Below are 15,699 nucleotides of genomic sequence, written 5' to 3'. Positions count from 1 at the left end.
TGAGTGCCCGCAACCCGGGAGTGAGATGGCTGAGGGGTGGCAACCTTGCGGCTGAACCCTTGTCTCTCACCTCCAGGTTCCACCTGGCAGCCATGCGGGGTGCGGCCAGCTGTCTGGAGGTGATGATAGCTCATGGCACCAATGTCATGAGCACGGACGGGGCAGGTACTGCCAGCTGGGCCCCGGGGAGTGGGGAGGAACTCAGCCCAGGTGCGCAGCCTGAGGGTCCAGCCAGACCCTGCTCCCAGGTCTCAGTGTTCCCTGCTGAAAAAAGAGGAGGCTCCCTCTGGTGCCCCTCCCCTGCCCCCAGGGAGACACACAGGGGCATGTTAGGATGGGGTGGCCAAAGATAGAGACTGTGGGTGGCACTGAGCAAAGTGAGTGGACAGCTTGTGGATGGGGAGTGACTAGGATTCAGGTATTGGTTCAGTTGGATGGGGAAGTAGCTCGCATGGGGAAGTAGCTGGGGCTTGGGGGATAGCTGCAAAGTTTCTGGGGGTTTGTTGTTTTGTTTTGTTTTTCTTTTTTGGGGTGAGGGACAGGGTCTCCCTCTGTCACCCAGGCTTGAGTGCAGTGGGCATGATCTCAGCTCACTGCGATCTCCACTTCCTGGGCTCAAGGGATCCTCCAAACTCAGCCTCCCAAGTAGCTAGGACTACAGGCGCACACCACCACGCCCAGTTAATTTTTCTATTCTTGGTAGAGATGGGGTCTCCCTGTGTTGCCCAGGCCGGTCTTGAACTCCTGGCCTCTAAGTGATCCTTCCACCTCAGCCTCCCAAAGTGCTGAGATTATAGGTGTGAGCCACCATGCCCAGCCTGGGGAAGTTTCTAGAAAGTGACTGAGGCAGAGGAAGAACTGGGGCTTGGGAGATAACTGGGACCATTGGACGAACTAAGCTTTGAGGTGCATCTGGGATGTAGGAGTATCCGAGATCAAGGAAGTGACTGAAGGGAACTACTTGGAGTTTGGAGGAGGAACTGGATTCATGGGAGTAGCTGAGCTTGCAAAGTTTCTGGGGCAGGAGAATAACAAGTAGAGTTTGGGGAATATCTGAGGTGTGTGGGATAGCTGGGATCTAGGAGTAGCTGGAGCTGTGGGAGTAGCTTGAGCTCTTGGAGTAGCTGGGTTACAAGGAGAACTTGTATGTATGTATGACTTAGGGGACCTGGGGGGAATAACTGAGATAAAAATCTGTGGCCAAAAGGAGTAGTTGGGGCTCAGGAGGCAACTAGGCATGGGGACACAGTCAAATCTGAAGCTTTAGGGCCACAGGCATGGTGGGCAGGGTATATGGAATAGCTGGGGATTCATGGAGCATCAGACAGGGACAGAGTTGGCATTTGGAAGAGGAAGGGTATATGGATTGGCAAGAACATATACAGCAACTGTGGGTTGTGAAGGGCAGATTTGAAACTTTGGTGTAGTTGACCCTGTAGAGTATCTGGGGACATGGGGAGTAGCTGAGGCAATAGGGCTTGAGGAATAAGGTGGGTGTGGACAGTCGCTGAGATGGGATTGTCTGGAATACAGACTAGCCATGGCTTAGAGAGTCTCTGGGTACAGGGAATAGCATGGTTTTGAGAGGTACTTGATGGCCGGGCACAATGGCTCATGCCTGTTAATTCCAGCACTTTGGGAGGCTGAGGTGGGAGGATCGCATGAGCCAAGGAGTTCAAGACCAGCTTGGGCAACACAGCAAGACCCCTGTCTCTACAGAAAATACAAATAAATTAGCCAGACATGGTGGCACTTGCTTGTGGTTCCAGCAGCTCGGGAGGCTGAGACAGGAGGATCGCTTGAGCCTAGGTGTTCAAGCCTGCAGTGAGCTATGATCACACTGCACCCTAGCCTGGGCGACAGAGCAAGATCCTTTCTGTAGGGAAAAAAGAGAGAAATACTAGGGTTTACGGACTTTGCTAGACACAGAAACTCATCACAAGTAGTTGACATGGCTTGGGGAGCAGCTGACAGCTACTTGAATAGCTGGAGCTCCAGTAAATCTTCTTTCCTTCCCCAGGTTACAATGCCCTCCACCTGGCTGCCAAATACGGGCACCCACAGTGCTTGAAGCAACTACTGCAGGTCATTTACTTTCTTATCTCAGCTACTCCCTTGGCCCCTACTACTCCTGAGTTCCAGCAATTCCTTGAACCCCCAGATGCTCTATGAATCCTAGATATTCCTTGGCCCCTTTTACTCCAGAACCTTAGCTACTCCCTAGATAACCAGATACTCTCAGACCATCCACATCCTTCTCCTATTTAAGATATACTCCCAAGCCGGGCGCAGTGGCTCACGCCTGTAATCCCAGCACTTTGGGAGGCTGAGGCTGGTGAATCGCCTGAGGTCAGGAGTTCGAGACCAGCCTGGCCAACATAGTGAAACCCTGTCTCTACTAAAAATACAAAAAATTAGCTGGGAGTGGTGGCGTGTGCCTGTAATCCCAGCTACTAGGGAGGCTGAGGCAGGAGAATCCCTTGAACCCGGGAGGCGGAGGTTGCAGTGAGCCGAGATCACACCATTGCACTCCAGCCTGGGCAATAAGAGCGAAACATCATCTTATATATATATATATACACCAGGTATTTCCTGAGCTCTGTTTCTCCCCAAGCCCTAGGTCCTTTCTTAGCCCCAGACACTCGAAGAGTTCCCAGCTACTCCCCAAATTCCCAGCTGCTTCTCAGCTCCCAGCTGTTTTCTTTTCTCACCAATTTTCATGAAAATAGAGTCACTTGCGGGCCAGGGAAGGGTGAGGCTGAAGTATAGCAGAGCCCAGGGTGGGGAAGGCAGTCCTAGAGAAATCAGGCAGCAAGAAGGATGGCTCCGCCTCAAAGGACTCACCCCATCCCCAGGCTTCCTGCGTGGTGGACGTCGTGGACAGCAGCGGGTGGACTGCCCTACACCATGCAGGTGGGTGCAGCCCAGCCCTGCCCTGACTCCGTAGCCCAGAGGGTGCTAGACTTGCGGGTTATTCTACCCAGGGCCCTAGGGACCTGACCTGCTGTGAAGCTTCCTGTCTCCTCCTTTCTCTCTTTTTTTTTTTTTTTTGAGATGGAGTCTCACTCTGTTGCCCAGGCTGGAGTACGGTGGGGAGATCTCAGCTCACTGTAACCTCCACCTCCCAGGTTCAAGCAATTTTCCTGCCTCAGCCTCCCGAGTATCTGGGACTACAGGCACCTGCCACCACACTTGGCTAATTTTTTTGTATTTTTAGTAAAGATGGGGTTTCACCATGTTGGCCAGGATGGTCTCGAATCCTGACCTCAGGTGATCCATCCGCTTTGGCCTCCCAAAGTGCTGGGATTACAGGCATGAGCCACTGCTCCTGGCCTTCCTTTTCTTTTTTTTTTTTTTTTTTTGAGAAGGAGTCTTGCTCTGTCGCCCAGGCTGGAGTGCAGTGGCGCAATCTCGGCTCACTGCAAGCTCCGCCTCCCGGGTTCACGCCATTCTCCTGCCTCAGCCTCTCCGAGTAGCTGGGACTACAGGCGCCCGCCACCACGCCTGGCTAATTTTTTGTATTTTTTAGTAGAGACAGGGTTTCACCGTGGTCTCGATCTCCTGACCTCGTGATCCGCCCGCCTCGGCCTCCCAAAGTGCTGGGATTACAAGCGTGAGCCACCGCGCCCGGCCGCAATGGCACAATCTTGGCTCACTGCAACCTCCACCTCCCAGGTTCAAGCAATTCTCCTGCCTTAGCCTCCTGAGTAGCTGGGATTACAGACCTATGCCACAACACCCACCTAAAATTTTTTTGTATTTTTAGTACAGATGGGGTTTCACCATGTTGGCCAGGCTGGTCTCGAACTCCTGACCTCAGATGATCTGCCCACCTCGGCCTCCCAAAGTGCTGGGACTACAGGTGCCCACCACCACGCCCGGCTAATTTTTTTGTATTTTTTAGTAGAGATGGGGTTTCACCGTGTTAGCCAGGATGGTATCCATCGCCTGACCTCGTGATCTGCCCGCCTCGGCCTCCTAAAGTGCTGGGATTACAGGCTTGAGCCACCGCGCCGGCCCTTCTCCTTTTTTATTACCTACTGTGTGCCAGGCCCTGGAGCCCATCATAAATCTCGGTTACCCTTTGAACCACAGGCTTTTAGCCCATTGCACAGATGAGACTTAATGAGGCTGTCACTTGTCCGCAGCAGATCAGTCGTAGGGAATCCAGGTCGTCTGACCTCAAGGAGCAGCCGATTGCACTCCTGGTCTTTGTGAGGATGAGGAGAGGTCCCTAGGGTTTAATTTCCTTTGAGGAGCTCCTAGGAGATACCAGGAAAACCGTAGCTCCAGGCAGCTGGCACCTTCATAATCACCGAATCCAAACTCCTTCCCAGAGGGAGGGAAAGGGACCCACCGACTTGAACCAGAACCCAGCCCCCAATCTGTTCGCTGTCCCCGTGCAATTCAGGCATGGCTTTCGCTGACGACTCAAGAAACATCTGTTGTTTCGGAAACTCAGAATAAAATTGGGCTTTGGGGGTTTTAGTCACTGGGTGAGAATTCCCTGCAGTTGGAGTATGCTGCCACCTAGTGGCGGCAATGCCTCTGGTCACAATATAGGAGCCCGTTGGTTTTTGTCATTCAATAGTTACTGAGCACTTTGGGAGGCTCAGTAGCGTTCGAGAATTAGCAGAGGTCAGGATTAGCGAGATTAGCGGAGGTCAGGAGTTCGAGAATAGCCTGGTCAACATGGTGAAACCCTGTCTCTACTAATAATAAAAAATTAGGCCGGGCGCGGTGGCTCACGCCTGTAATCCCAACACTTTGGGAGCCTGAGGTGGGCAGATCACGAGGTCAGGAGATCAAGACCATCCTGGCTAACACGATGAAACCCCATCTCTGCTAAACAATACAAAAAATTAGCCAGGCATGGAGGCATGCGCCTGTAATCCCAGTTACTCGGGAGGCTGAGGCAGGAGAATCGCTTGAGCCCAGGAAGTGGAGGTTGCAGTGAGCCGAGATCGCGGCCCTGCACAGCCTGGGCAACAGAGCGAGACTCCATCTCAAAAAACCAAACAAACCACCACCACCACCAACAACAAACAGTTATTGAGTACCTACTGTGTGTCAGGCACCGTTCCAAGTGTTGTAGATAAGGTTTGCAGCAATCAAAACCTCATACTCCCTCAGACACACAGCAGGCATTCAAATAGAGTTTGTTGACTGAAAAATGGATTTTTGTGCTTAATCAGACTGTATGTCAACCTGCTGGAATTCATACCCAGGGATTCCAGAGACCATGCCCTTGTCTCAGCTGCACAGCCTCCTGGGGAGCCTCCCTGTCTCCACTCTGGTCCTGTGCAAATGACAGTAGGAGGGATCTCTTAAAATATAAATAGACAGGCCAGGCACAGTGGTGCACGCCTGTAATCCTAGCACTATGGGAGTCAGAGGTAGGAGGATTGCTTGAGCACAGGAGTTTGAGACCAGCCTGGGCAACATGGCGAAACCCCATCTCTACTAAAAATATAAAAATTAGCCAGGCGTGATGGCTCATGCCTATAATCCCAGCTACTCGGGAGGTTGAGGCAGGAGAATCGCTGCAACCCGGGAGGCGGGGGTTGCAGTGAGCCAAGATCACACCCCTGCACTCCAGCGTGGGTGCAGAGGGAGACTCCGTCTCAAAAAATAAAAACAAGCCAGGTGCGATGGCTCACGCCTGTAATCTCAGCACTTTGGGAGGCCGAGGTGGGCGGATCACGAGCTCAGGTGATTGAGACCATCCTGGCTAACACTGTGAAACCCCGTCTCTACTAAAAATATAAAAAATTAGCCGGGTGTGGTGGCGGGTGACTGTAGTCCCAGCTACTTGGGAGGCTGAGGCAGGAGAATGGCGTGAACCCGGGAGGTGGAGGTTGCAGTGAGCCGAGATCGGGCCACTGCACTCCAGCCTGGGTGACAGAGCAAGACTCCGTCTCAAAAATAAATAAATAAATTAATTAATTAAATTAAATAAATACATAAGCACATAAACGGGGCTGGGCGTGGTGGCTCCAGCCTATAATCCCAACAGTTTGGGAGCCAGAGGCAGGAGGATTGCTTGAGCCCAGGAGTTTGAGACCAGCCTGGGCAATATAGTGACATTCCATTTCCATAAAAAAATTTTTAAAAAAATTAGCCGGGAGTGGTGGTGCACGCCTACAGTCCCGGCCACTCAGGAGGCCAAGGCAGGCAGATTGCTTGAGCCCAGGAGTTCAAGAAAAGCCTGGGCAACATAGCAAGACCCTGTCTCTAAAAAAATAAAATAAAATAAAAATTAGCCAGGCATGGTTGCACATGCCTGTAGTGTTGGTCTCATTCCTGTAATCCCAGCCCCTCGGGAGGCCAAGGCAGGAGGATCACTTGAGCCCAGGAGTTTGAGACCAGGGCAACACAGTGAGACCCCGTCTCTACAAAAAGTAGAAGGAACCACAGTGCTTGGGACTGGCAGTCGGCAGACCCCTAGATCCTAGATCTGACTCTACCTCTCACCCCGGTGGGTGACCACAGGCCTGTTTGGGCCTCAGTTGCTGCATCTGTAAAATGCAAAACTTGCCTTTGTTACAAATTCCTCAGGGCACGTGGGAATTTCTCATGAAATAAAGGGGCAGGGTCACATCCAGGCAGAAAGTCCCCAGAAAATGTCGAAGTCTCACCCTACCCCTACTCTTCCCCCTTTTGTTTTTCTTCCTTTCTTTCTTTCTTTTCTTGGTTTTTGAGACAAGATCTCACTCTGTCACCCAGGCTGGTGTACAGTGGTGCCATCATGGTTCACTGCAGCCTTGAACTCCTGAGCTCAAGCAGTCCTCCCGCTTCAGCCTCCCGAGTAGCTGGGGCCACAGACACATGCCACCACACCCAGATAATGTTTGCATTTTTTTGTTGTTGTTGTTAGAGACAGGGTCTCGCTGTGTTGGCCCAGGTTTGTCTCGAACTCCTGGACTCAAGCGATCCTCCTGCCTCGGCCTCTCAAGGTGCTAGGATTACAGGGTTGAGCTACTGCACCGGACAACCTTTTCTCTTTTGCAGCGGCTGGTGGCTGTCTCTCCTGCTCAGAGGTGCTCTGCTCCTTTAAGGCACATCTAAACCCCCAAGATCGGGTAAGCTTCTGGGGTCTCTTCGGGGAAGATGTTATGCTTGAGGTATGCTGCCACCAAGTGGCAGTATCTCAGGCACCCTTTGAAAGTCTGAGAAAGTTTGAGGTGAAACTCAAGGGCAGTTACATAGGCTTCTGCACCTTCCGGGGGTCAGTTTCTCATATGCCATCGCATCCCTCCTCCTCCCTACCAGTCAGGCGCAACACCCCTCATTATAGCAGCTCAGATGTGTCACACAGACCTGTGCCGTCTCCTACTGCAGCAAGGGGCTGCTGTGAATGATCAGGACCTGCAAGGCAGGTGAGCATCTCCCCTCCCAGCCAGTCCGCCCTATGCTGTGTGACCTTGGGCAAGACTCTTAACCTCTCTAAGTAAGATGATCTAGCCGGCCTCCTCTTCCCAGCCCTGCCTGGGGGCTGAGGTGGGCATGGGGGCTTGTGGGATGTTCTCATCTCCTCAGTAGCCCCCTCCCCTGGTAGGACGGCCCTGATGCTGGCCTGTGAGGGGGCCAGCCCCGAAACAGTGGAGGTCCTGCTGCAGGGCGGAGCCCAGCCGGGCATCACCGATGCGCTGGGGCAGGATGCGGCTCACTATGGCACCCTGGCGGGGGACAAACTCATCCTGCACCTTCTGCAAGAGGCGGCCCAGCGCCCCTCCCCACCCAGCGGTATGCAAGCCCTACCTCCCCAATGCATTTGCTTCTTGGCAGCTTCTTGTCACTCCTCTTTTCTTTATCGTGAATAGTTTCAAGGTACCCCCGATTGGCTGCCTTCTAGGACGTCCCAGAGCTTACCTAATTCTACTCAGAACAGTTTCAAGGAGCCCCAGGGCATTTAGAGTAGTCTGGGAGGGGGTCTGCTTCTGCTTTCCTGGGTCATCTGTACAGTAAGAACTTTGCGTGTCCTGAGAAGGGCACCCCCTGCTGGGCAAGGTGGCTCATGCCTGTAATCCCAGCACTTTGGGAGGCCGAGGTGAGCGAATCACTTGAGGTCAGGGGTTCAAGACCAGCTTGACCAACATGGCAACACCCTGTCTCCACTAAAAATACAAAAATTAGCCAGACGTAGTTCAAGCAATTCTCCTGCCTCACCTTCCCAAGTAGCTGGGACTCGAGGTGCCTGCTGCCTAAGTCCGTCATGCCTGGCTAATTTTTGTATTTTTAGTGGAGTCGGAGTTTCGCCACATTGGCCAGGCTGGTCTCGAACTCCTGAACTCAGGTGATCCACTCTCCTCGACCTCCCAGAATGCTAGGATTACAAGCATGAGCCACCCCACCCCGGCTGTCCTCTCTTTTTAACAGTCCCAAGTCCCTCTCTCAGCACTCTACCCAAACGCCAGATTTCTACCTTAAATGCCCTGATTCTTGTGGAAGTCGGGAGCCCCCTACAAGTCCCTGGGGCCCACCAATGCCCTTCCTGGGCCTGGGAACGGAATGCCTGACCCTGCTTCCCTCTCTCCCTGGCCCTCACAGAGGATGACTCAGGCGAGGCGTCATCTCAGGTATGGACCCCTAAGCAGTGAAGGAGCCCCTCCTCCCTGCATCCACACTAACCTCTCCCCTGCCCCAAGCTCTGTGAGAAGAGAAGGAAGTTAGACCTGGGAAAACCTGTTTGGAAAGAATGCTACCTTCAGGGTATGCTGCCACCAAGTGGCGGCAGTGTGCTCAGCCTAACTCCCAGAACTGGGTGAGAATACTAGAGGGAAGGGGCCAAATTATGGGGCTGGGGTGGGAGGGCAGTGGGGACTGCGGTTGTTGAGGGTTGGTGTCTTCGGGGAAGGAAGCAGATCTGGCCTCTTCCCCTCTTTCAGTTTTTTTGTCTTTTTTTATCCCCCAGACGGAGTCTTGCTCTGTCGCCCAGGCTGGAGTATGGTGGCTCAATCTTGGCTCACTGCAACCTTCACCCCCTGAGTTCAAGCAATTCTCCTGCCTCAGCCTCCCTAGTAGCTGGGATTACAGGCACCCACCACAACTGGCTAATTTTTGTATTTTTAGTAGAGACGGGGTTTCACCATGTTGGCCAGGCTGGTCTCAAACTCCTGGCCTCAAGTGACCCACCCGCCTCGGCCTCCCAAAGTGCTGGGATTACAGGCATGAGCCACTGAGCCCGGCCCCTCTCCCAATTTTGTTTGTTTGTTGTTTTGTTTATTTTTTTGAGAGATGAAGTCTCGCTCTGTCACTCAGGCTGGAGTGCAATGGCGTGATCTCGGCTCACTGCAACCTCTGCCTCCCAGGTTCAAGTGATTCTTCTGCATCGGTTTCCCTAATAGCTGGGACTACAGGCGTGCGCCACCACGCCCAGCTAATTTTTTGTATTTGTTTAGTAGAGTAGGGGTTTCACTCTATGTTGTTCAGGCTGCTCTCGAACTCCTAACCTCAAGTGATCACCCACCTTGGCCTCCCAAAGTGCTGGGATTACAGGTGTGAGCCACCACGCTGGCCCCTCTCCCAGTTTTAAAGCATCTCTGTTCCACAGAGGAGTGAAAACGTGTGGGCAATGTGGCCTAGCTGGGGAAAGAACTGAGGGACAGAGAGGAGCAGAGAGTAAAGAGTAAGATCTGGAACTTACAGGGAGTTGGTCTTGTCTGCGTTTTGCTGGGATAAGCAAGGGGGAGGAGGCAGGGGCTGGTTCCGTGTTCACGGGAAGTCAGGCCATGGCTGGGGCTGGCTGGGTTGGTTTACTGTGCGGGAGGCTGGCATGGCCCCCCGATCGGCCCCCTTCACTCTCTTTCCCCTCCCTTCCCAGAACTCTATGTCCAGCCATGGAAAGCAGGGGGCCCCCAAGAAGCGGAAGGCGCCTCCACCTCCCGCCAGCATCCCCATGCCGGTGAGAGATGCTCTGGGCACGGGAGGAGGTGTGGGGAGCCCCCAGGCGCAGGGAGGGGCTCTGGCTGAGACCTGGGATGGGGCAACCTTAGGCCCCATCTAAAGGCCGTGGTGGGGAGGGGAACAGGATGATCGAGATGCCTATGAGGAGATCGTGAGGCTGCGGCAGGAGAGGGGCCGCCTCCTGCAGAAGATCCGGGGCCTGGAACAGCACAAGGAACGGAGGCAGCAGGAGGTTAGGAGGCCTCGGAGATTTGGGCGTGGGCCAAGCCTGGGTGGGGTCAATGCAGGCATGAAGATCCCCCTACTTTTCTCCCACCTTCCCTCCTCCATCTCTCTCCCTTCCCACCCTGCTGCAGCCACCTGGGCCTCCTCGTTGTTCCTCCAACTCACCAGGCACAGTCCTGCCTCAGGGCCTTTGCACCACCTGTGTCCTCTGCCTGGAATGCTCTAGCCCCAGATGGCCCCATGGCTTTTTACCTCACCTACTTTATGCAATAGGCCCCTTGCCAAAGACACTTCCCATGCCCACTTTCTTTAAAATTGTAACACCACCCCCCCACCACCCCCCCGGCCAACTCGCTAGTTCACTTTATTTTTTATTTATTTATTTTTTGTTTTGTTTTGTTTTTGAGATGGAGTCTCGCTCTTGTTGCCCAGGCTGGAGTGCAATGGTATGATCTCAGCTTATTGCAACCTCCGCCTCCCAGGTTCAAGCGATTCTCCTGCCTCAGCCTCCCAAGCAGCTGGGATTACAGGCGCCCACCACCACACCTGGCTAATTTTGTATTTTTAGTAGAGACCGGGTTTCAGCACATTGGCCAGGCTGGTCTCTAACTCCTGACCTCAGGTGATCCACCCGCCGTGGCCTCCTAAAGTGCTGGGATTACAGGTGTGAGCCACCGCGCCTGGCCACTTTATTTCCATTTGCAGCACTTACTGCTATTGGGCATGCATCTATTTTATGTGTGTCCACCCATTTGACTGTGAGCCTGCGAGGGCAGGCATGGCTGATGGTGCCTGGGTCACAGTATGGGTGTCATCAATATTGATTGGGTGAATGAATATTCAAGTGAGTGTATGAATGAATGGCCAAAACCAGGGTCTGCCCCATAAGAGGCACCCAGTAAAAACTTTCTGGCTGGGCACAGTGGCTCACGCCTGTAATCCCAGCACTTTGGGAGGTTGAGGTGGGCAGATCACTTGAGGTCAGGAGTTCGAAACCAGCCTGGCTAACATGGTGAAACCCTGTCTCTACTAAAAATACAAAAAAAAAAATTAGCTGGCCATGGTGGCAGGGGCCTGTAATCCCAGCTACTTGGGAGGCTGTGGCAGGAGAATTGCTTGAACCTGGGAGGCAGAGGTTGCAGTGAGCCAAGATCACACCGCTGCACTCCAGCCTGGATGACAGAGCAAGACTCTATCTCAACAATAACAACAACAACAACAAACAAAAACAAACTTGTTGAGTGAATGAGTGGATGGAACGGTGCCTGACATACAGCAGGTGCTTAATAAGTATTTAGTAATTGGCCAGAATGGTACATACTGGCACACAGCAGGCACTTAATAATACTTAGAAATGAATGACTGGTCAGAATGGTGCATGCTGGCACACAGTAGGTGCTCAATAAATACTGAATGAAAGGTCAGAACAATAGCTGGCACAAAGTAGGCACTTAATAAATAGGAATGAGGCTGGGCGCGGTGGCTTATGCCTGTAATCCCAGTATTTTGGGAGGCCGAGACGGGCGGATCACGAGGTCAGCAGATCGAGACCATCCTGGCTAACACGGTGAAACTCCGTCTCTACTAAAAATACAAAAAATTAGCTGGGCCTGTTGGCGGGCGCCTGTAGTCCCAGCTACTCAGGAGGCTGAGTCAGGAGGATGGCGTGAACCCAAGAGGTGCAGCTTGCAGTGAGCCGAGATCGCACCACTGCACTCCAGCCTGGGGACAGAGTGAGACTCTGTCTCAAAAAATAAATAAATAAATAAATAGGAATAAATGGGGCCCAACATACAGCAGGTGCTCAATAAATATTTAGTAATGAGTGAGCAGGCAGAATGGTGCCTGGTACACAGCAGGCACTCAATAAATAGTAATGAGTGAGCGGGCAGAATGCAGTAGGTGCTCAATAGTTGCACGTGGAATGCGTGAATGTGCATGGAATGGAGGCTGCGAAGCAGGAGGTGGGGCAGGGAGGCCTCTTGCCCAGATCCAACCCCCTGTCCCTGTTTCTCCCGTCAGTCCCCGGAGGCCAGCTCCCTGCACAGCCTGGAGAGACAGGTAGGTGGGAGGGTGGGGAGGAGCCAGCCCTCCTGCTGCCCAGCCTTTCCTCCCAGAGGCAGCTGAGCCTCCACTGCTGCTCCCAGGTGCAAGAGCTACAGCAGCTGCTGATGGAGAGACAGGAGGAGAAGGAGAGCCTGGGACGGGAGGTGGAGAGTTTGCAGAGCCGGCTGTCCCTGCTGGAGGTAGGAGCAGTGATGAGTCAGGGCTGGGCTGGGGCTGGGTGGGGGAACTTCTCTCCTGCAGCAGCGACAAGACAGTCACACCAGTGCATGCACAGCCTCACACACGTGCAAATACACGCACCAGACACATGCACTCACAAACCCACAGTCTCGGCCGGGTGCGGGGGCTCATGCTTGTAATCCCAGCACTTTGGGAGGCCGAGGTGGGAGGATCACGAGGTCAGGAGATCGAGACTGTCCTGGCCAACATGGTGAAACCCCGTCTCTACTAGAAATACAAAAATTAGCTGAGTGTGGTGGCGCGCGCCTGTAGTCCCAGCTACTCACGAGGCTGAGGCAGGAGAATCACTTGAACCCGGGAGGCGGAGTTTGCAGTGAGCTGAGGTCGCACCACTGCACTCCAGCCTGGGTGACAGAGCGAGACTCCGTCTCAAACAATCCCGCAGTCACATTCACCCATGCACGTTTACAAATGTGCGCAGACACAGAAAGGCCCTTCCTTTCTTCCCCTTCTCCCTCCTTCCTTCCTTCTCTCCTTCCTTCCTTCCCTCCCTCCTTCCTTTCTTTCCTTCCTTCCTTCTCTCCTTCCTTCCTTCCTTCCCTCCCTTCTTCCTTCCTTTCTTTTCTTCCTTCTCTCCTTCCTTCCCTCCCTCCCTCCTTCCCTTCCTTCCTTCCTTCGTTTTCCTTCCCTTCCTTCTTTCTTCCTTTCCTCCTTCCTTCCTTCCCTTCCTTCTTTCTTCCTTTCCTTTTCCTTCCTTCCTTCCTTCTCTCTTTCCTTCTATCCTTCCTTCTTCTTTTTGGACAGAGTCTTCCTCTGTCACCCAGGCTGGGGTGCAATGGTGTGATCTCGGTTCATGGCAACCTCTGCCTCCCGGGTTCAAGCGATTCTCCTGCCTCAGCCTTCCAAGTAGCTGGGACTACAGGTGCACATCACTATGTCCAGCTAATTTTTGTATTTTTGGGGGGGTTGGGGGGATGGAGTTTCACTCTTGTTGCCCAGGCTGGAGTGCAGTGGTGCGATCTCAGCTCACTGCAACCTCCGCCTCCCTGGTTCAAGTGATTCTTCTGCTTACCGCAGCCTCCTGAGTAGCTGGGATTACAGGCGCACACCACCACACCCTGCTAATTTTTGTATTTTTAGTAGAAATGGGGTTTCACCATGTTGGCCAGGTCTTGAACTCCTGACCTCAGGTGATCCGCCTGCCTTGGCTTCCCAACATGCTGGGATTACAGGTATGAGCCACCACACTCAGACCCAGAAAGGACTTTTCTGTAAGCATACACATCCACGCAGGGATGGGTAACCACTCTCTATGCACGTGGCGGAGCATGGTTAACAGCAGGCACACCCACAAACACACAGTTTACAGACACGCAAGAAACACGCCCAAGAATACATCATCACACACGCACGCATTGCACGTGCACCCGTCTCGTGCAGTCACACACAGACAACACGCCCACAAATACATACACATGCAACAGATATTTCTTTTCTTTTCTTTTTTTTTTTTTTTTGAGACAAGGTCTTGTTCTGTTGTCCAGGCTGGAGTGCGGTGGCACAATCATGGCTCACTGCAGCCTTGACTTCCCCGGCCTCACGCAGTCCTCCCACCTCAGCCTCCCGAGTAGCTGGGACCACAGGCCTGTGCCACCACACCTGGCTAATTTTTTTCTTTTTGGAGAGATGGGGACTCACTATGTTGCCCAGTCTGGTCTCGAACTCCTGGCCTCAAGTAATCCTCCCATCTCTGCTTCCCAAAGTGCGAGGATTACAGGCATAAGCCACCAAGCCCCGCCAGTATTTCTGAAAACACACAATTATGCAAACATGTATACATATAGACAATTGTACATACAAACACAGAGATCCACAGGCACATTCAAAACACAACCACACACACACCAGACTAAAACTCAAGCATGAAGCCGGACACGGTGGCTCATGCCTGTAATCTCAGCACTTTGGGAGCCCGAGGCGAGTAGATCACCTGAGGTCAGGAGTTTGAGACTAGCCTGGCCAACATGGGGAAACCCCATCTCTACTAAAAATACAAAAATTAGCCGGGTGTGGTGGCTCATGCCTGTAATCCCAGCTACTCGGGAGGCTAAGGCAGGAGAATCACTTGAACTCAGGAGGCGGGGGTTGCAGTGAGCCGAGATCACGCCACTGCACTCCAGCCTGGGTGACGGAGCAAAGCTCTCTCTCAAAACAAATCAACAAACAAACAAAAAGTCATGCATGTAATCTCACATAGTCACAGGAAGGGAGGGGCCCCAAGGCACACCCACAACCCTATACCCACACCTGTGGTCACAAAGACACACCTCCAGCCAGCTCTTTGCATGCCAAATGGATACTGTCGCATCCACTCTCATGCAGACAAACACACCCACAGGTAACCACAGCCTGCCCCGAGGTCCCCTCACCCAGGAGGCACATAGACCAGGAAGCTGGGGGATGCTGGCATATACCATGCATCCGATAAGGAATTAATAACCAAAATATGTAAGGAATTAATGCAACTCAATACCCCAAAAACAAACTAGTTTAAAAAATGGGGGCAGGCTCGGTGGCTCACGCTTGTAATCCCAGCACTTTGGGAGGCCAAGGCGGGTGGATCACCTGAGGTCAGGAGTTCGAGACCAGCCTGGCCAACATGGTGAAACCCTGTGTCTACTAAAAATACAAAAATTAGCCAGGCGTGGTGGTACATGCCTGTAATCCCAGCTACTCTGGAGGTTGAGGCAGGAGAATCGCTTGAATCTGGGAGGCGAAGGTTACAGTGAGCCAAGATCGTGCCACGGCACTCCAGCCTGGGGGCAAAAAAAAAATGGGGCCAGGCACAGTGGCTCATGCCTGTCATCCCAACACTTTGGGAGGCTGAGGCAGGAGGATTGCTTGAACCCAGGAGTTCGAGACCAGCCTAGGCGACGTGATGAGACGGCATCTCTGCAAAAAAAAAAAAAAAAATTAAAAATTAGCCAAGTATGGTGTTGCACACCTGTAGTCCCAGCTGCTTGGGAGGCTGAGGTGGGAGGATTGTTTGAGACCAGAAGTTGGAGGCTGCAGTGAGCTATGATCGCACCACTGCACTCCAGCCTGGGTGACAGAGTAAGACCCTGGCTCCAAAATAAAAAAAAAAAGAAAGTGGCGCGGGGAGTGGGTGGCAAAGGACATGGAAGGCGCTCACTAAATCCTTGTGGGCCAAATGCAGCCGTCTGGTGCTCGTGGGAGACATACAGATATGTGAACAGCCCAGTCTCCACTGGAGTCTTGGTGGGGACACACAGGGGCTGAGAGCAGAACCCCGAGCTGGAC

The 15,699-nt window shown here is 53.0% G+C and overlaps 1 protein-coding gene across 7 annotated transcripts in view; it reads left to right on the top strand.

Annotated features, from left to right (window-relative positions):
• Nucleotides 1–15,699, top strand: part of ANKRD24 (ankyrin repeat domain 24) — a 41,600-nt gene that overhangs the window by 16,987 nt on the left and 8,914 nt on the right. For 5 of the 7 annotated variants that reach the window (XM_058428904.1, XM_058428902.1, XM_058428907.1 and 2 more), the window contains 12 exons: nucleotides 77–165; nucleotides 2,021–2,085; nucleotides 2,856–2,913; nucleotides 7,012–7,082; nucleotides 7,273–7,379; nucleotides 7,559–7,746; nucleotides 8,243–8,296; nucleotides 8,551–8,579; nucleotides 9,824–9,904; nucleotides 10,031–10,138; nucleotides 12,154–12,192; nucleotides 12,279–12,377. In XM_058428904.1, coding sequence (XP_058284887.1) covers nucleotides 77–165; nucleotides 2,021–2,085; nucleotides 2,856–2,913; nucleotides 7,012–7,082; nucleotides 7,273–7,379; nucleotides 7,559–7,746; nucleotides 8,243–8,296; nucleotides 8,551–8,579; nucleotides 9,824–9,904; nucleotides 10,031–10,138; nucleotides 12,154–12,192; nucleotides 12,279–12,377 — 988 coding nt within the window. Of the gene's footprint in view, nucleotides 1–76; nucleotides 166–2,020; nucleotides 2,086–2,855; nucleotides 2,914–7,011; nucleotides 7,083–7,272; nucleotides 7,380–7,542; nucleotides 7,747–8,242; nucleotides 8,297–8,550; nucleotides 8,580–9,823; nucleotides 9,905–10,030; nucleotides 10,139–12,153; nucleotides 12,193–12,278; nucleotides 12,378–15,699 lie in introns of those variants that run through there. The other 2 variants (XM_058428903.1, XM_058428908.1) reach the window with 2 other exon arrangements.

The sequence above is a fragment of the Hylobates moloch genome, unplaced genomic scaffold, assembly GCF_009828535.3.
Source record: "Hylobates moloch isolate HMO894 unplaced genomic scaffold, HMol_V3 SCAFFOLD_15, whole genome shotgun sequence".
Lineage (NCBI taxonomy): Eukaryota > Metazoa > Chordata > Mammalia > Primates > Hylobatidae > Hylobates > Hylobates moloch.
The sequence above is the reverse complement of the archived record's forward strand: the minus strand, read 5'-3'. Positions and strand labels throughout refer to the sequence as shown.